Source organism: Oncorhynchus clarkii, chromosome 4, assembly GCF_045791955.1.
Source record: "Oncorhynchus clarkii lewisi isolate Uvic-CL-2024 chromosome 4, UVic_Ocla_1.0, whole genome shotgun sequence".
Classification (NCBI taxonomy): domain Eukaryota; kingdom Metazoa; phylum Chordata; class Actinopteri; order Salmoniformes; family Salmonidae; genus Oncorhynchus; species Oncorhynchus clarkii.
The window spans coordinates 7,545,162-7,565,286 of record NC_092150.1 but is presented as its reverse complement, the minus strand read 5'-3'; the positions used below and the strand labels follow the sequence as shown (position 1 = coordinate 7,565,286).

At 41.2% G+C, this 20,125-nt stretch overlaps 1 protein-coding gene across 1 annotated transcript; it reads left to right on the top strand.

Annotated features, from left to right (window-relative positions):
• Positions 1–49: 49 nt before the first annotated feature.
• Positions 50–18,519, top strand: LOC139406356 (long-chain fatty acid transport protein 2-like). Its single transcript, XM_071148873.1, has 10 exons — positions 50–678; positions 4,663–4,872; positions 6,234–6,392; positions 7,100–7,224; positions 9,563–9,757; positions 9,928–10,018; positions 10,639–10,837; positions 11,133–11,230; positions 13,221–13,351; positions 17,860–18,519. The coding sequence occupies exons 1-10, from the start codon at positions 201–203 to the stop codon at positions 18,034–18,036; spliced, it is 1,863 nt and encodes a 620-aa protein (XP_071004974.1). The 5' UTR covers positions 50–200; the 3' UTR covers positions 18,037–18,519.
• Positions 18,520–20,125: the final 1,606 nt, after the last annotated feature.

The following is a 20,125-nucleotide window of genomic DNA, read 5'->3' as shown; positions in this document are numbered from 1 at the left end:
ATCTGGCAACCCACAGGGGGAGGAATTAGGGAGAACATGTACACCGCCCACTGCACTAGGGGCTGCTTGTTATGCGAGGTCGGGATTTCGGATTGAACTTTGCCACCCATTTGTTACTTTATAACGTTCCGTTTTTTGGAGGTAGGTCTACAACCTTCTAATTCTCAGCGGCACAGGCGTCTGTAACCCGCAGCTTCAAGATGTACATTTGGCTTACGATCATAGCCGGATTGGCTGTTTTGCCCTTTCTTCTGAAAACGTTATTCGATCCATACTTTGGCCAAGACTGTTCATATATCTTCAGAGCAATCAAACTTGGAATCAGGCTGCAAAAATACAAAAAGAAAAATCCTTTCTATAGCATTTTGGACTGCTTTTTGGACACGGTGAAGAAACAACCGAATAAAACGTTTCTGCATTTTGAGGGGACATCCCATTCTTACATCGAGGTGGATAAGCAGAGTAACAAGGTTGCCAGAGCATTGAAGACTCACGCTAATCTAAAAGAGGGGGACACGGTAGCTCTCTTTATGGGGAACGAACCCTCTTACGCGTGGATTTGGCTGGGCCTGGCCAAACTGGGCTGTGCAACCGCTCTGCTAAACTTCAACATACGGTCAAAATCTCTGCTACACTGTTTCTCATGCTGTGGGGCCAAAGTGATCATCGCGGCGGCAGGTAAGGATTCCACTATGTTCATCAGTTTCAATGTAGGACTTTTATTTTGAAGGCGACCCTACTAATTCCACTGTTTGCTCACGCTAATGTTGTTCACGACACACGCGTAGGTAAAGGATAGGGTCGGTTTGTCACTAGTAACCACGGCCACAAAGCCATAATTATGGCTAAACTCCGCATATTCCTACAATTTCTCTTATTAAAAATATGATTTGAAACCTAACCTTACCACACTGTTAACCTTATGACTAACCTTCAATTAAGACCAAAAAAACATATAGCAAATTTGACTTTAGGGCTGAGGTAACTAGTGAAACCCTTAAAGTTGGGGTGCATGTGTTTCTAGACTACTAGGCACTAGTCTAGGGGTAGGCCTACGGTATATATTTCAAAAACCCTAAACGGCAATCATTATACTAGTGTGTTCCATTAGTAAGACCGACTCTCACTGTAAACTACTTGAAATCAGAAATGTGTTCCCCATAGTGGTGCCCGGGTCAGCTGCTTGTTCACCCACAACCGCTCGCAGTAGCGGTAGCTAATAACCCATCCACAACCGCCTGACTAAATGAGATAAAGTGAAAATCTGAGGCCTTTAACCACTAATATAGAAAATGTGCTTTAGGCGAGCGATTTTGTATTTTTTTTGCAAGTTGTGCATGATTTTTTTTCTTTCTGTCTGGCTATATATGTTTCTGTTTGTAATTTCCGACATTTGTTTAGGCTATTTGTTAGTCAACTTCTATTCTGTCATTGTACAGTATGTTGCCATAGATTAAATAAACCCTTGCTCACCAGATTAATAGAAGGAAAACTGTAATCTAACTGACATCGGTAAAATGTTCTGTCAACTTTCGCGGAGTTTCGGGACTGGGGAGATTTTTCAAAGTGACATACATTTGACCGGTTGTAAGGAAATATAAAGCTTTGAAAAAACGACCCAACATGTTTCTGATACATTTTCAGTTCGGCTTGGATGTATATTTTATGTGGTTTAAAATACTGCTTTGAAAGATCGCACCTCTACTACAGACAGTATCTGAGCGTTTATATTCTCCAGATGCTGAAATAAATCAGATTTCCCCACTCCTGTTCCCGAGTAAACATTTATTACGTTTGATGTATAATTTTACTACAAGAAATGTTTAATTCTGCAGGAGTTCATATTAAGGCTATGTGAGAGGTTACAGACATTCAGTAAGTGTCCAAGATGTCAGATTCCATTTAACCCATCTGAACAGTAGGCTACAGTTCACTTGAACAAACCCATCTCGTGACTGTTTGTATAGTGCCTCACAATCTTCACACATACCATAGCAGGTACTGCTATCTTCTTCTTTTACCCGTTAACCAAATCAACTCTCCATTTCTCAGCATTTCCCTTATTGAATTAAACTCCGATATTGTCTTTTTTGCCTCCCACATGTTGAAGTAAACTTTTCTGCCCGTTCTCAAAGGCAATTGGCGTGTAGACTATTTGCCCGACTTTTAGTTAGGGAGTGGTCAAAATGTACACATTTTTTTTTACCCAGAGGAAAATGGGGGAGGGTCGTCATTTTTCAATTTCAGTTAGTTGGGAGGGTTTAGTATTTTAACATTTCGTGCAGGGGGAGAATCATGTAATTTGTAATTGATTAACACACTTAGCACAATGGTAAATCTAAACGCTGGCTATAGGTTTGGGGGTGTGTCTAATGCTTTTTTATCTTTTCACTGGGGCTCCCGAGTGGCGCAGTGGTCTAAAGGCACTGCATCTCAGTGCAAGAGGCGTCACTACAGCCCCTGTTTTGATTCCAGGCTGTATCACATCCGAACGTTTTTGGGAGTCCCATAGGGCGGCGCACAATTGGCCCAGCGTCGCCCGGTTTTGGCCGGGGTAGGCGTCATTGTAAATAAGAATTTGTTCTTAACTGACTTGCCTAGTTAAATACATTTTATTTTTATTTTTATCCGGAGCAGTGCTGGCTGTGGCGTGAAAGGGCTGGGTTGTGCCTGTGTCGTGGCTTGGTCCCGCACTGGCCAATCAGAACGTGTTCCGTGACTAAATATGTGGTTGTTTCAAGTTGTGTATTTTATGTATTGCATTGGAATCAACTCCAACGTTTGTCCGCTATAGTTTGTTAAACGGCTTACAGAAACGAAATGACAAAATGTAGACCCATCCCATCTTTGCTAAATATGTTAACATGAACCAGTTTGCAGTCAACATTATTCCAAGTAATTGGATTTAATTTGGAAATATGTACATAGAATTAGCACGGATATAATTGACCGTATTATGAAGCGGTAGAGGAGGAGATGGACAGCGCATGGGTGCTGAAAGTTGGCTAAATCTAGGAGTCCTAAAGATGAAAAGTCTTAATTTGACTTTAAGCTACTAACAACAAGTAGTTTTGTGTTGGAACCAATTTCTTCATATTCAAGCAATAAGACCGAGGCCTATTTGTTTGACAGACAAAATTATAGTCTCTATCCATATATTTTTCAGCCAATTCCTTCAGTCACCATGTACTCCTTAAATGTCCCGGTGTCAGTGAGTGAAGGGCTTGGTATGTTAAGTTAAAACCAGGACTAGAAACTAGCTATAAAATGGAAAGACGTGACTCTGATATCTTAGGTTTGTGTCTATGACAGGGCTGCGCTACAACCCATAGCGGAGGACACAAAACATGTACTGCGTGGGAAGTAATGTGTGATTCTGTCACTATCAATTGATGTTAAACATTTCAACAGGCTATTAAACAGCTCACTAACTCTAAATCAGTCAGAAGCAAGCCAGGTAGCCTAGGAAGAAGGAACGAAAACACATTATTTGGGTTATATTGTTGATGTTATTAGTATATTATCGTTATTGTTGTTAATATTATTATTATAATTATTATCATTGTTATTACGTTATTATTATAATTATTATCATTGTTATTATTGTTGTTATTATTATTATTATTATTATTATTATTATTATTATTATTATTATTTTAAGAAATAAATTGTGAAGCATTTGAGACACGCTACAGTCTGGCAGGAGCGCTCAGGATTTCAACAGCACAACAACATGCCTATACATTTCAAATTTAGGCTGTATAATTTTTTTTATTTTTTAAAGAATGACTTAAAATGACATAATAATGAATTCACCTTTAGAAACACATGTTTGGCCAGTCTTTGGTTTGAGGATCATGCGGTGAGCTATGCATGCCTAGGTTTGGCCAGTCTATTAGGAATGTATAAGGAATGTATTCTATTGGAATGTTTAATACTGTATTTTATAAGCAATGTATTCTACTAGGAATGTAACATAAGCCCTCATTTGGCACGTTGCTCAAGGTTGATCTTCTGAGGGGCTGACAGCAAGACATAGAATGTTCTGGTATGTAGTGTAGAAACCCCAGGCATTTCTCAATGGAGGACCTGAACATAATTACTAATAATTTGTAGACTGCAAGTTGACTGGAAGAAGCCCAAATATATATTTGACTAAAACATTATTTCAAACCTTGCTTACATCTGATCATATTTATCTCTCTATTATCAAAGGAAATATATTGCAACAGATTTCCAAAAATTAAAATCACTTGAAGCTGATTTGCTGGTATTTTTAGTATTTTATGTCCAAAAAAAAAACATCTCAGAAAACTTGGGGGGCCAAATAAAATCACCTCCAGGGCACCAGGTGGGGAACCTGGTCTAAGGAGTCGAGAGTAACATCGCCTGCCTGTCTCTCTCTCTCTCTCTCTATCTCTCTCTACATGTGTGTCTCCCTCTGTCTGTCTCTCCCTGCCTGTCTCTCTCTCTCTGTCTCTCTCTACATGTGTGTCTCCCTCTGTCTGTCTCTCCCTGCCTGTCTCTCTCTCTCTGTCTCTCTCTACATGTGTGTCTCCCTCTGTCTGTCTCTCCCTGTCTGTCTCTCTCTACATGTGTGTCTCCCTCTGTCTGTCTCTCCCTGTCTGTCTCTCTCCCTCTCTCCTTCCCTGTATCCTACAGAGCTGAAAGAGGCAGTGGAGGAGGTTCTCCCTACACTAAAACAGCAGGGTATCTCTGTGTACCTCTTGTCAGAGGAGTGCAGTGTAGAAGGCATCAACCCCCTCTCAGAACATATCACCCAGGCCTCAGACACTCCCCTGTCAGCTGACCTCAGGGCCAACATCACCAGCAAGAGCCCTGCGCTCTACATCTACACCTCAGGAACCACTGGTAAGAACCATGGTCCTCCTTTACACCCCAGTCCTCCACTACACCTCAGGAACCACTGGTAAGAACCTCAGTCCTCCTCTACACCTCAGGAACCACTGGTAAGAACCTCAGTCCTCCACTACACCTCAGGACCCACTGGTAAGAACCCCAGTCCTCCACTACACCTCAGGAACCACTGGTAAGAACCCCAGTCCTCCTCCTACACCTCAGGACCCACTGGTAAGAACCCCAGTCCTCCACTACACCTCAGGGACCACTGGTAAGAACCTCAGTCCTCCTCTACACCTCAGGGACCGCTGGTAAGAACCTCAGTCCTCCTCTACACCTCAGGACCCATGGTAAGAACCCCAGTCCTCCACTACACCTCAGGAACCACTGGTAAGAACCCCAGTCCTCCTCTACACCTCAGGAACCACTGGTAAGAACCTCAGTCCTCTACACCTCAGGAACCACTGGTAAGAACCTCAGTCCTCCTCTACACCTCAGGACCTACTGGTAAGAACCACAGTCCTCCACTACACCTCAGTCCTCCTCTACACCTCAGTCCTCCTCTACACCTCAGTCCTCCTCTACACCTCAGTCCTCTTCTACACCTCAGTCCTCTTCTACACCTCAGTCCTCCTCTACACCTCAGTCCTCCTCTACACCTCAGTCCTCCTCTACACCTCAGTCCTCTTCTACACCTCAGTCCACTTCTACACCTCAGGAACCACTGGTAAGAACCTTAGTCCTCCTCTACACTTCAGGAACCACTGGTAAGAACCTCAGTCCTCCTCTACACCTCAGTCCTCTTTTACACCTCAGTCCTCCACTACACCTCAGGAACCACTGCTACCACTCCTTCCAGCCCTGGGACTAGGGCAGGAAGAAGCTGTGGATGGTTTCTGGAAAGGGCTCCTAGTCCCCTAATGGATGAATTTGGATGTAGGCACTTCATGTAAATCTGAAATAATTTTTGTTGTTGTTGTTGCTTATACCTATTGAATTGTTTCCTGGGGGTAGGATTTGTTATGAATATGTCATTCAATCCACTGTGTCTATTGTCTATAGATAACCCACTGTCCATAGATAACCCACTGTCTATAGATAACCCACTGTTTATAGATAACCCACTGTCCTATCTGACTGTAGGTCTACCTATTGTCTATAGATAACCCACTGTCCTATCTGACTGTAGGTCTACCTATTGTCTATAGATAACCCAATGTCCTATCTGACTGTAGGTCTACCTATTGTCTATAGATAACCCAATGTCCTATCTGGCTGTAGGTCTACCTATTGTCTATAGATAGGACAGTGGGTTATCTGTAGACAATAGGTAGACCTACAGTCAGATAACCCACTGTCCTATCTGACTGTAGGTCTACCTAAAGCGGCTCTGGTGACCCAGGAGAGGGTGTGGACTGCGTCCTTTATCCAAGCCCTCTCAGGCGTGACGTCCGAGGATGTGTTCTATATCAACCTGCCTCTCTATCACAGCGCAGGCTTCCTCATCGGACTCGCTGGGGCCATCGAGAGGGGTAACGTTATGACTCTTATTTTGAAATGCTAGGAATGAGTTGTCAGATTTGTTTATTTAACGTGTCAATGTGTTTGTATCTGCCCCCTATTCAAATAAACCATACAGAATTGAGTCATACTCTATACATATCAGAGCAGAGTGTATTGCATGATGAACGAAGCCAATCAGAGCAGTGTATTGCATGATGAACGAAGCCAATCAGAGCAGAGTGTATTGCATGATGAACGAAGCCAATCAGAGCAGAGTGTATCGCATGATGAACGAAGCCAATCAGAGCAGAGTGTATCGCATGATGAACGAAGCCAATCAGAGCAGAGTGTATTGCATGATGAACGAAGCCAATCAGAGCAGAGTGTATTGCACGATGAACGAAGCCAATCAGAGCAGAGTGTATTGCACGATGAACGAAGCCAATCAGAGCAGAGTGTATTGCACGATGAACGAAGCCAATCAGAGCAGAGTGTATTGCATGATGAACGAAGCCAATCAGAGCAGAGTGTATCGCATGATGAACGAAGCCATTAGACACATTAGTAGTTTTCACACTCATACATTCCACATAGGAGTTCGACATGTTTCGTGTTGCACAGTGAAAAAAGGACTTTGGTCTACTTTTAAAACATGTCCTAAACAAGATGGTGTAAGTTCATCAGGATATATGATTCAATACCCAATCTGTTACATCATCTGTCTCTTTTATACCAGGCATAACAGTTGTTCTGAGGAGAAAGTTTTCAGCGTCTCAGTTCTGGGAGGACTGTAGGAAACATCATGTAACGGTGATGCAGTACATTGGAGAGACCATGAGATACCTCTGCAACACACCCATGGTAAAGGACACCTCGTCTAGGACACCGATCCTTGTGTGGCTCAGTTGGTAGAGTATGGCGCTTGCAATGCCAGGGTTGTGGGTTCGATTCCCCACTGGGGACCAGTACGAAAATGTTTCCCAACGTGAGAATGAGAAAGGGGTGAATTCGGGAGCAGCATCATGTTGCAACTGCTTTCTGTACAGGGCCGTAGTTGCTTCACTAAATTAGATTTTCTAGTTGACCGACCCTTGATTTACTCTACCGGTCAAAGGTTTTAGAACAGCTACTCATTCAAGGGTTTTTCTACTATTTTCTACATTGTAGAATGATAGTGAAGACATTGAAACTATGAAATAACACATATGGAATCATGTAGTAACCAAAAACGTGTTAAACAAATCAAAATATATTTTATATCTGAGATTCTTCAGAGTAGCCACCTTTTTGACTTGATGACAGCTTTGCACACTCTTGGCATTCTCTCAACCAGCTTCATGAGGTAGTCACCTGGAATGCATTTCAATTAACAGGTGTGCCTTCTCAAAAGTTAATTTGTGGAATTTCTTTCCTTAATGCATTTGAGCCAATCAGTTGTGTTGTGACAAGGTATACAGAAGATAGACCTATTTGGCAAAAGACCAACTCCATATTATGGCAAGAACAGCTCAAATAAGCAAAGAGAAACGACAGTCCATCATTACTTTAAGACATGAAGATCAGTCAATATGGAACATTTCAATAACTTTGAAAGTTTCTTCAAGTGCAGTCGCAAAAACCATCAAGCGCTATGATGAAACTGGCTCTCATGAGGACCGCCACAAGAAAGGAAGACCCAGAGTTACCTCTGCTGCAGAGGATAAGTTCATTAAAGTTACCAGCCTCAGAAATTGCAGCCCAAATAACTGCTTCACAGAGTTCAAGTAACAGACACATCTCAACATCAACTGTGCAGAGGAGACTGCGCGAATCAGGCCTTCATGGTCGAATTGCTGCAAAGAATCCACTACTAAAGGACACAAATAAGAAGAAGAGACTTGCTTGGGCCAAGAAACACGAGCAATGGACATTAGACTGGTCCTTTGGTCTGGAGTCCAAATTTGAAATTTTTGGTTCAAATTTTTGGTTCCATCCGTGTGGATGATCTCCGTGTGGTTCCCACCGTAAAGCATGGAGGAGGAGGTGTGATGGTGTGGGGGTGCTTTGCTGGTGACACTGTCTGTGATATATTTAGAATTCAAGGCATACTTAACCAGCATGGCTACCACAGCATTCTGCAGCGATACGCCATCCCATCTGGTTTGGGCTTAGTGGGACTATCATTTGTTTTTCAACAGGACAATGACACAACACACTTCCAGGCGGTGTGAGGGCTATTTTACCAAGAAGGAGAGTGATGGAGTGCTGCATCAGAGGACTTGGCCTCCACAATCCCCCGAACTCAACCCATTTGAGATGGTTTGGGATGAGTTGGACAGCAGCCAACAAGTGCTCAGCTAATGTGGCAACTCCTTCAAGACTGTTGGAAAAGCATTCCAGCTGAAGCTGGTTGAGAGAATGCCAAGCGTGTACAAAGCTGTCATCAAGGCAAAGGGTGGCTATTTGAAGAATCTAAAATATATTTATTTGTTTAACACTTTTTTGGTTACTTCATGATTTTGATGTCTTCTCTATTATTCTACAATGTAGAAAATAGTAAAAGAAAGAAAAACCCTTGAATGAGGAGGTGTTCTAAAACTTTTGACCGGTAGTGTGCCTGCCAACTGTGAACTGTCTAGCTTTGGACACTCTGTGTGTGTGTTTATAATACGATGTCTATCAAAGCTACTACTGTAGGGCTCCCGAGTGGCACAGCGGTCTAAAGCACTGCATCTCATTAGTTCGATTCCAGGCTGTATCACAACCGGCCGTGATGGAGGCCCACAGGGCGGCGGACAATTGGCCCAGCGTCGTCCGAGTTAGGGTTTGGCCGGAGTAGGCCGTCATTGTACAAAATAATTTGTTCTTAACTGACTTGCCTAGTTAAATAAAGGTAAAAAATAAGAGTGTCTGCTAAATTACACGTTTTTAGTATATGTAGTAACTCCGGCATAATAGTGTACGACTATAGTTTTTATTTTAAAGTTACAGCCACCTTATTGCCTTAGGTCTGTTAAAAAAAAACTCAGATGACCTAAAGTTACATTTAACAAAGTTGACATTTAACTGCTTGACAAAGTTACATTTAACTGCTTTTAATTGGAGAAAATATATTGGAAACACTTCACCACCCTGTAATTGTTATTTTCTGACCTCCGACTGTGTGAAAGGATATCCTACTCAATAGACAAATCCATCTCCGTCCCGTTTCTATTTTCAGAAAGACAACGAGAAGGATCATAAAGTGCGTATTGCCATCGGCAACGGGGTCCGTTCAGACATCTGGAGAGAGTTTCTGAATCGTTTTGGAGACGTAGCTGTCAGGGAACTGTACGCTGCCACCGAGGGCAACATCGGCTTCATCAACTACACCAGCAAGATCGGAGTGGTTGGACGAGTCAACTTTCTCCACAGGGTAGGTAGTGATCTGACCTCAACACAATGAAACCAGGATAACCACACGTAGATCACATATGGATTCAAATCACTACCTGATGTGTAAATGATGTGCCGCCCCAACAGATTTGTGTTTTATATATATTATATATATATATTTTTTTTTTGGTAATTGTGTTTCACTTTCAGAGACTGTTCCCCTATACTTTGATCAAATTTGACATTGAGAAGGAGGAACCTGTTAGGAACTCCAAGGGTCTGTGTATCCAAGCAATGAAAGGTACCATTTCTAAAGACATTTTCTGTTGACTTTTACCCCACTGACATAAAATCTGTGAACTGTCTAGCTTTGGACACTCTGTTTGTAATCTGATGTCTATCAAAGTTACTTTAGTTTAAGGCAGACTGTGACATGGATTGGGTCCAAGTCATTGCTTCATATTGTTGACGGTACAAAGTTGAGACAGGGGTGAATTTGGGAGCAGCATCATGTTGCAACTGCTTTCTGTACAGGGCCGTAGTTTCTTCACTAAATTTAGATTTTCTAGTTGACCAACCCTCTGTATTTACTCGCTAACTGTGAACTGTCTAGCTTTGGACACCGTGTGACATGGATTGGGTCCGGTTTTATATTGTTGACAGAACAACATTGGGTAAAGTATGACCCAATGTCGTCTTTGCAATCACACACGGCTCCAGGTTCTTATCAGTCAATAGGGCTGCTTTATGGTCAGTTCTTAGATAACAATGCATACGTTTACGGGGGGGGGGGGGGGGGGGGGGGGGGGGCTGATCCCAGATCAGTGCTCCTTAGTCGCTTGATACATAGTTCTTAAAATAAATATTTGGAGCATCAGCATCATTATCCTCATCTCCCTTTTTTTATTATTTTTTTTTTAGGTGAGGCTGGACTTTTGGTTGGAAAGATAACCAAGAGATCTCCCTTCGTTGGTTACGCTGGTAACGACCAGCAGACAGAGAAGAAGAGACTGAGAGACGTTTTACAGAAAGGTGACCTGTACTTCAACACTGGAGACCTGTTGAGGATCGATGAACAAAACTTTGTTCAGTTTCAGGATCGGGTTGGTGACACTTTCAGGTAGGCAATACGGTTGACAAAATTCCCAGGTTTTCCAGAAATGCCAGTTGGAAAATCTGAAGGAAATAATCTGGAAAACCTGGGAATTTTGGTAAAGGTATCAGCATTTTCCAACCCTACACAGTATGTCACTCAGGGTTCGAATTACACATCTCTTGGGGCTGCCAAACATCTCTTGGGGCTGCCAAACATCTCTTGGGGCTGCCAAACATCTCTTGGGGCTGCCAAACATCTCTTGGGGCTGCCAAACATCTCTTGGGGTTGACCAACATGGAAATGTTTTTTGTTATTTCAGGTGGAAAGGCGAGAATGTTGCTACAACCGAAGTGGCAGATATCCTCACAATGGTGGACTGCATCGAGGAGGCTAATGTATATGGCGTGAAAGTTGAAGGTAAATATTAATCTATATGGTCAGATTTAGATTGTTAGCTACTAAGTTATAGGTTATATGTTGTAAGTAATAATGTATAGGTTATTACTTACATTGTTATAGGTTATTACTTACATTATTATAGGTTATTACTTACATTATTATAGGGTATTACTTACATTATTATAGGGTATTACTTACAACATGTATTATAGGTTATTACTTACAGCATGTATTATAGGTTATTACTTACAACATGTATTATAGGTTATTACTTACAACATGTATTATAGGTTATTACTTACAGCATGTATTATAGGTTATTACTTACATTATTATAGGGTATTACTTACAACATGTATTATAGGTTATTACTTACATTATTATAGGTTATTACTTACATTATTATAGGGTATTACTTACATTATTATAGGGTATTACTTACATTATTATAGGCTATTACTTACATTATTATAGGTTATTACTTACAACATGTATTATAGGTTATTACTTACATTATTATAGGCTATTACTTACATTATTATAGGTTATTGCTTACATTATTATAGGCTATTACTTACAGCATTTATTATAGGGTATTACCTACATGATAGGTTATTACAATATTTATTGTGGGTTATTATATTATGTATTATGGGTTATCACTTATGATATGTATTGTAGGTTATTACCTACAACATGTATTATTACATTTACAGGTCATTACTTACAATATGTGTAATGGGATATTACTTACATGTACTATAGGTTATTAGTTACAACATGTATTATAGGGTATTACTTACATGTACTACATGGTATTACTCACAACATGTACTATATGGTATTACTCACAACATGTACTATATGGTATTACTCACAACATGTACTATATGGTATTACTCACAACATGTACTATATGGTATTACTCACAACATGTACTATATGGTATTAGTTACAACATGTACTATAGGTTATTAGTTATATTATAGGTTATTTTAAAAATTGTGTTTCCTGGCAAACAAATATAGGGCTTACAGTCGTTTTAAATTATAATCGTTTTAGTTTATTGGGTATGTATTAATTTAAACAGTAGATTTGACTTTAGATAAGTTAGCTATTCGCTAGTAGGAGACTACAAAAATAAATAAAATCGACTGCTCATCCGTACACTCGTACAACAGGCTGCTCATCCGTACACTCATACAACAGGCTGCTCATCCGTACACTCGTACAACAGGCTGCTCATCCGTACACTCGTACAATCGACTGCTCATCCGTACACTCGTACAACAGGCTGCTCATCCGTACACCTGTACAATAGACTACGCGTACAATAGACTACTCATCCATACACGTGCAAGATACTACACATACAATATACTACACATCCATACACGTACAATAGACTACATGTACAATAGACTACTCATCAATACACATACAATAGACTACATACACATACAATATACTACATGTTCAATAGACTACTCATCAATACACATACAATAGACTACACGTACAATATACTACACATACAATATACTACACAAACAATAGACCACTCATTCATACACACAATAGACTACACGTACAACAGACTTCACATCCGTACACATACAATAGACTTGTCATGACTCTGATTATGCGTCCCAAATGCACCCTATTCCCTGTAGAGAGCACTACTTCTGTCAAGGGCCTATAGGGCTCTGGGTGCCCTACATTGGGTGGCATTTGGGCTTCCGAGCGGCGCAGCGGTCTAAGGCGCTGCATCTCAGTGCTAGAGGCGTCACTTCAGACCATGGTTCGATCCCGGGGCTGTATCACAACCGGCCGTGATTGGGAGGAACCATAGGGCGGAGCACAATTGGCCCAGCGTCGTCCGGGTTAGGCCGTCATTGTAAAATAAGAATTTGTTCTTAACTGACTTGCCTAGTTAAATAAAGGTGTAAAAAAAAAAAAAAAAAAAAAAAAAAAAAAAAAATGTAGGCTGAGTGTTGTCTCTCTCCAGGTCACGAGGGGAGGATTGGAATGGCTGCTGTAAAGGTGGAAGAAGGGAAAGAGTTTGACGGCGCTAGCACCTTCAGCCAAGTAGCCAGCTACCTCCCTGCGTACGCAAGACCGCGTTTCATTAGAATACAGGTGAGCTTTTACCCAACATTTCTTTTTAATCCTGATTTTAATCCGTGTAACTGTCAAGCTATTTTACTATTGAAATGCTCTTTTAACACCTCTGTCGTTCAAGTTGAAAAAAATCTGTTGTCTTGAAGTATACTGAGCTCTTTAAATATACTTGTATACTGTTTACAGTGCATTCGGGAAAGTATTCAGACCCCTTGACTTTTTCCACATTTTGTTACGTTACAGCCTTATTCTAAAATTGATTAAATTAAACATTTTTTTTATCATCAATCAACACACAATGCCCCATTATGCAAATTTATAAAACAAAAAAAAAACAATACCTTATTTAAGTATTCAGGCCGTTGGCTATGAGACTCGAAATTGAGAGAATGTTCGCCCCAGTACGAGGTCCTGAGTGCTCTGGAGCAGGTTTTTGATCAATAATGTTTTGCAGATTTATTAAACATAAAAAACTGAAATATCACATTTAAATAAGTGTTGAAGCACCTTTGGCAGCGATTACAGCCTGGTGTCTTTTTGGGTATGACGCTACAAGCTTGGCACACCTGTATTTGGGGAGTTTCTCACATTCTTCTCTGCAGATCTTCTCAAGCTCTGTCAGGTTGGATGAGAAACGTCGCTGCACAGCTATTTTCAGGTCTCTCCAGAGATGTTCGATCAGGTTCAAGTCCGGGCTCTGGCTCAGAGACTTGTCCTGAAGCCACTCCTGCGTTGTCTTGGCTGTGTGTATAGGGTCGTTGTCATGTTGGAAGGTGAAACTTCACCACAGTCTGAGAACCTGCTCCAGAGCGCTCAGGACTTCTTCAAGGATCTCTGTACTTTGCTCCGTTCATCTTTCCCTTGATCCTGAATAGTCTCCCAGTCCCTGACGCTGAAAAACATCCCTACAGCATGATGCTTGCCACCACAATGCTTCACTGTAGGGATAGTGCCAGGTTTCCTCGGCATTCAGGCCAAAGAGTTCAATCTCGGTTTCATCAGACCAGAGAATCTTGTTTCTCATGCTCTGAGAGTCCTTTAGGTACATTTTAAGTCGGAAGTTTACATACACCTTGGCCAAATACATTTAAACTCAGTTTTTCACAATTCCTGACATTTAATCCTAGTAAAAATTCCCTGTCTTAGGTCAGTTAGGATCACCACTTTAATTTAGGAATGTGAAATGTCAGAACAATAGTAGAGTGATTTATTTCAGCTTTTATTTCTTTCATCACATTCCCAGACGGTCAGAAGTTTACATACACTCAATTAGTATTCGGTGGCATTGCCTTTAAATTGTTTAATTTGGGTCAAACGTTTCAGGTAGCTTTCCACAAGCTTCCCACAATAAATTGGGTGACTTTTGGCCCATTCCTCCTGACAGAGCTGGTGTAACTGAGTCAGGTTTGTAGGCCACCTTGCTCGCACACGCTTTTTCAGTTCTGCCCACAATTTTTCTATGGGATTGAGGTCAGGGCTTTGTGATGGCCACTCCAATACCTTGACTTTGTTGTCCTTAAGCCATTTTGCCACAACTTTGGAAGTATGCTTGGGGTCATTGTCCATTTGGAAGACCTATATGCGACCAAGCTTAAACTTCCTGACTGATGTCTTGATGTTGCTTCAATATATCCACATCATTTTCCTCCCTCATGATACCATCTATTTTGTGAAGTGCACCAGTCCCTCCTGCAGCAAAGCACTCCACAACATGATGCTGCCACCCCTGTGCTTCACGGTTTGGATGGTGTTCTTCAGCTTGCAAGCATCCCCCTTTTTCCTCCAAACATAATGATGGTCATTCTTCCTTGATGAGCGGCCTTTCAGGTTATGTCGATTTCTGTACAGCACTTATAAATACATTTGATTGGATATAGGACTCGTTTTACTGTGGATATAGATACTTTTGTACCTGTTTCCTCCAGCATCTTCACAAAGGTCCTTTGCTGTTGTTCTGGGATTGATTTGCACTTTTCACACCAAGGTACGTTCATCTCTAGGAGACAGAACGCGTCTCCTTCCTGAGCGGTATGACGGCTGTGTGGTCCCATGGTGTTTATACTTACGTACTATTGTTTGTACAGATGAACGTGGTACCTTCAGGCGCTTGGAAATTGCTCCCAAGGATGAACCAGACTTGTGGTCTACAATTTATTTTCTGAGGTCTTGGCTGAATTAATTAGATTTTTCTAAGATGTCAAGCAAAGAGGCACTGAGTTTGAAGGTAGGCTTTGAAATACATCCACAGGTACACCTCCAATTGACTCAAATGGTGTCAATAAGCCTATCAGAAGCTTCTAAAGCCATGACATAATTTTCTGGAATGTTCCAAGCTGTTTAAAGGCACAGTCAACTTAGTGTATGTAAACTTCTGACCCACTGGAATTGTGATACAGTGAATTATAAGTGAAATCTGTCTGTAAACAATTGTTGGAAAAATGACTTGTCATGCACAATGTCCTAACTGACTTGCCAAAACTATAGTTTGTTAACAAGAAATATGTGGAGTGTTTTAAAAACGAGTTTTAATGACTCCAACTGTACCTTTTGGCAAACTCTAAGCAGGCTTTCATGTGCCTTTCACTGAGGAGTGGCTTCCATCTGGCGACTCTACCATAAAGACCTGATTGGTGGAGTGCTGCAGAGATGGTTGTCCTACTGAAAGGTTCTCCCATCTCCACAGAGGAACTCTGGGGCTTTGGACACCACCCTGACCAAGGCCCTCCTCCCCCGATGGCCGGGCGGCCAGCTCTAGGAAAAGTCTCGGTGGTTCCAAACCTCCATTTACATATCTCATATACATAAATATTCACACTTGAGTCAATAGTTGTTAGAAGCACCTCTGCCAAAGATGCTTCTAACATTCATTGACTCAAGGGTGTGAATATTTGTGTAAATGAGATACGTATTTGTAATAAGTTTGGAACCATCAATGCTTCCTAGAGCTGGCTGCCCGGCCAAACTGAGCAATCTGAGAGAAGGGCATTGGTCAGGGAGGTGACCTGGAACCCAATGTTCCCTCTGCCAGAGCTCCAGCTTCCTCTGTGGAGATGGGAGAACCTTCAAACACTCAATATTAGGAACATGTACTTAATGTTTGTACACTCTGTGTGTGTGTTTAAACGTCCTCACACTATCTGCGTTTATTTTCAGCAAACTTGTGTAAATATGTGTATGAACATAACAAGATTCAACAACAGACATAAACTGAACAAGTTCCACAGACATGGAATAATGTGTCCCTGAACAAAGGGTGGGGGGGGGGGTCAAAATCAAAAGTTAGTCAGTATCTGGTGTGGCCACCAGCTGCATTTAGTACTGCAGTGCATCTCCTCCTCATGGACTGTACTAGATTTGCCAGCTCTTGCTGTGAGATGTTCCCAGATATTTCTGGGGGGAATGGCCCTAGCCCTATCCAATAGGTCCCAGACGTGCTCAATGGGATTGAGATCCAGGCACAGACAGAATGAGCAGTATGGCTGGTGGCATTGTCATGCTGGGGGGTCATGTCAGGATGAGTCTGCAGGAAGGGTACCACATGAGGGAGGAGGATGTCTTCCCTGTAACATACAGTGTTGAGATTGCTTGCAATGACAACAAGCTCAGTCCGATGATGCTGTGACACACTGCCCCAGACTATGACGGACCTTCCACCTCCAAATCGATCCCGCTCCAGAGTACAGGCCTCTGTGTAACTCCCATTTCTTCGACGATAAACGTGAATCCGACCATCACCCCTGGTGAGACAAAACAGCGACTCGTCAGTGAAGAGCACTTTTTGCCAGTCCTGTCTGATCCAGCAATGGTGGGTTGGTGCCCAGAGGCAACATTGTTGCCAGTGATGTCTGGTGAGAACCTGCCTTACAACAGGCCTACAAGCCCTCAGCTCAGCCTATGGCGGACAGTCTGAGCACTGATGGAGTGATTGTGCATTCCTGGTGTAACTCGGGCAGTTGCTGTTGCCATCCTGTACCTGTCCCGCAGGTGTGATGTTCGGATGTACCGATCCTGTGCAGGTTTTGTTACACGTGGTCTGCCACTGCGAGGACGATCAGCTGTCTGTCCTGTCCCCCTGTAGCGCTGTCTTAGGCGTCTCACAGTACAGACATTACAATTTATTGCCCTGGCCACATCTGTAGTCCTCATGCCTCCTTGCAGCATGCCTAATGCACGTTCACGTAGATGAGTAGGGATCTTGGGCATCTTTATTTTGGTGTTTTTCAGAGTCAGTAGAAAGGCCTCTTTAGTGTCCTAAGTTTTCATAACTGTGACCTTAATTGCCTCTCGTCTGTAAGCTGTTTGTGTCTTAACGACCGTTCCACAGGTGCATGTTCATTAATTGTTTATGGTTCATTGAGCAACCATGGGAAACAGTGTTTACACCCTTTACAATGATCTGTGAAGTTATTTGGATTTTTACTAATTATCTTTGAAAGACAGGGTCCTGAAAAAGGTCCCGTTTCTTTTTTTGCTGAGTTTATATTCTTAAAATAATCTTAAATGTATTCTTATGTATAACATTTAAGACCTCCTTCGAGATGACGGGAACATTTAAGATGAAGAAAGTGACGTTGGTGGAAGAGGGCTTCAACCCAGCTGTGGTCCAAGATCCTCTGTACTTCCTAGATCCAGCTAAGAAAACATACGTACCGCTCACCGAAGAGATATACTCCTCCATAAACACCAGAGAAATTAAGTTATAAAATAATCATGGTAGCTAATTAATGGACAAAATCTGCATTAATTATTAAATGTCTAATGTTTAGACCTGGTTTCAAATACTATTGGATTATTTCATATACGTTTTCTCTTTGCATTGAGCTTGCCTGGGTTAACGGACCAATAGAATAATCCTAAAACTGCAAACCCCACCCGGCATTTGAAATGATTTCCAATAGTATTTGGAGCAAGGTCTGCTGTTAACAGATGACACGGGGGGAATAATATGGTATAATGATTCTGTAGACTAACCCATTGTCTTTGTCTACTAATCTCAGGGAATAGATTTGAATTATATTTTGTAACAAACCTGATCATGTTTAAAAGGATATATTGTTTACAGTTATACAGTATATTGTAGAGGGTACTAGCATCTGAAGGTGCTTGAAAACAAACTTGATATTTTGATATAGTATATTGATTGTACTTTTTGAATAGTCAATAAAACTTCTATGAACCCAAATAATTTCCTTGTCTTCTTCCTGTACTAGATTGTGGACGACACTATAAACTGGTTTAATTATATTAGGGCGCTATAAACCGGTTTAATTATATTAGGGCGCTATAAACCGGTTTAATTATATTAGGGCGCTATAAACCGGTTTAATTATATTAGGGCACTATAAACTGGTTTAATTATATTAGGGCACTATAAACCGGTTTAATTATATTAGGGCGCTATAAACTGGTTTAATTATATTAGGGCACTATAAACTGGTTTAATTATATTAGGGCGCTATAAACCGGTTTAATTATATTAGGGCGCTATAAACCGGTTTAATTATATTAGGGCGCTATAAACCGGTTTAATTATATTAGGGCACTATAAACCGGTTTAATTATATTAGGGCACTATAAACCGGTTTAATTATATTAGGGCACTATAAACTGGTTTAATTATATTAGGGCACTATAAACCGGTTTAATTATATTAGGGCGCTATTCAATCCGTATTGCAGAAGTTCAGTGTTACTGAAATTTTAAGGCAATGTTCCTGTTCTCGTGTCTTTTGGCTATGCCGGATTAAGTGATATGACATGCTATTCTATAAAATAATTTATCCGTAATTAACTAGAGAGTCGGGGCACCACAATATAATATTTATAGAGCTGTTATCTTCCGAATAAACTCTAAAAGCCTAGTAATATTTTACATCAATAGCAGTCAATATTAATCGTCACCTTAATTCAGTCTCATCTGAAAGTTGTAAATTCTTGGTTATCTGCACGAACCCTGGCTAACAAGTTGAATCAGCAATACAAAATTAGGTATTTAGTAAATAAATAATTAAACCCAACTAATCACACATACACATAATTAATCATAACTTGATTAGAAATGACGTCATAAAGGAAAACGTCCCTAGCGGGCGGAAAAGATATGACAGCCTGTTACACAAAAGAAAAGGGTCTGGTTTGAGTGAAAGAGCGGGAAGACTGAGGAACAAAGGGCGAAGCTGTGCTATCATAAATACAGTATATTTATGACTGTCATACACCTACCCCCAGGCCAACGTCATGACACTGTGTTAGCAGAGACTGCATTCATGGTAAACGCTCCATAAATCGGCGCAATCTCGAATTACCTTTAAGTGAACATTGCACAATCTGTAACTCTTCAGCGATCCAGATTGAATAGAGGCCTTAATCTAAATGCTGTGTCGTCAATACTGTAGTTCTGTGCTTTAATAGGGGCGGCAGGGTAGCCTAGTGGTTAGAGGACTAGTGGACTAGTAACCGGAAGGTTGCAAGTTCAAATCCCCGAGCTGACAAGGTACAAATCTGTCGTTCTGCCCCTGAACAGGCAGGGGTTCCTAGGCCGTCATTGAAAATAAGAATTGATTCTTAACTGACTTGTCTAGTTAAATAAAGGTAAAATAAAAAAAAATAGTGTTTTGATACAGTGCATGTATGTCACTACAACAGCCATAAAGTAGTGGGATATGAGATTGGTTTGAAGGCAGGCCACAGTGAATCTGGTCCTAGATTAAAACATTTTTTTATTTAACTAGGCAAGTCGGTTAAGAACAAATTGTTATTTACAATGACGGCCTACCCCAGCCAAACCTGGACG

Bases quoted from the DNA above. Each gene is read 5' to 3' on its own strand.
- LOC139406356 (XM_071148873.1), top strand. From the start codon at position 201: ATGTACATTTGGCTTACGATCATAGCCGGATTGGCTGTTTTGCCCTTT. The intron at 4,873-6,233 runs GTAAGAACCATG...ATCTGACTGTAG, and splicing joins CTACACCTCAGGAACCACTG to GTCTACCTAAAGCGGCTCTG. The intron at 13,352-17,859 runs GTGAGCTTTTAC...ATAACATTTAAG, and splicing joins CGCGTTTCATTAGAATACAG to ACCTCCTTCGAGATGACGGG.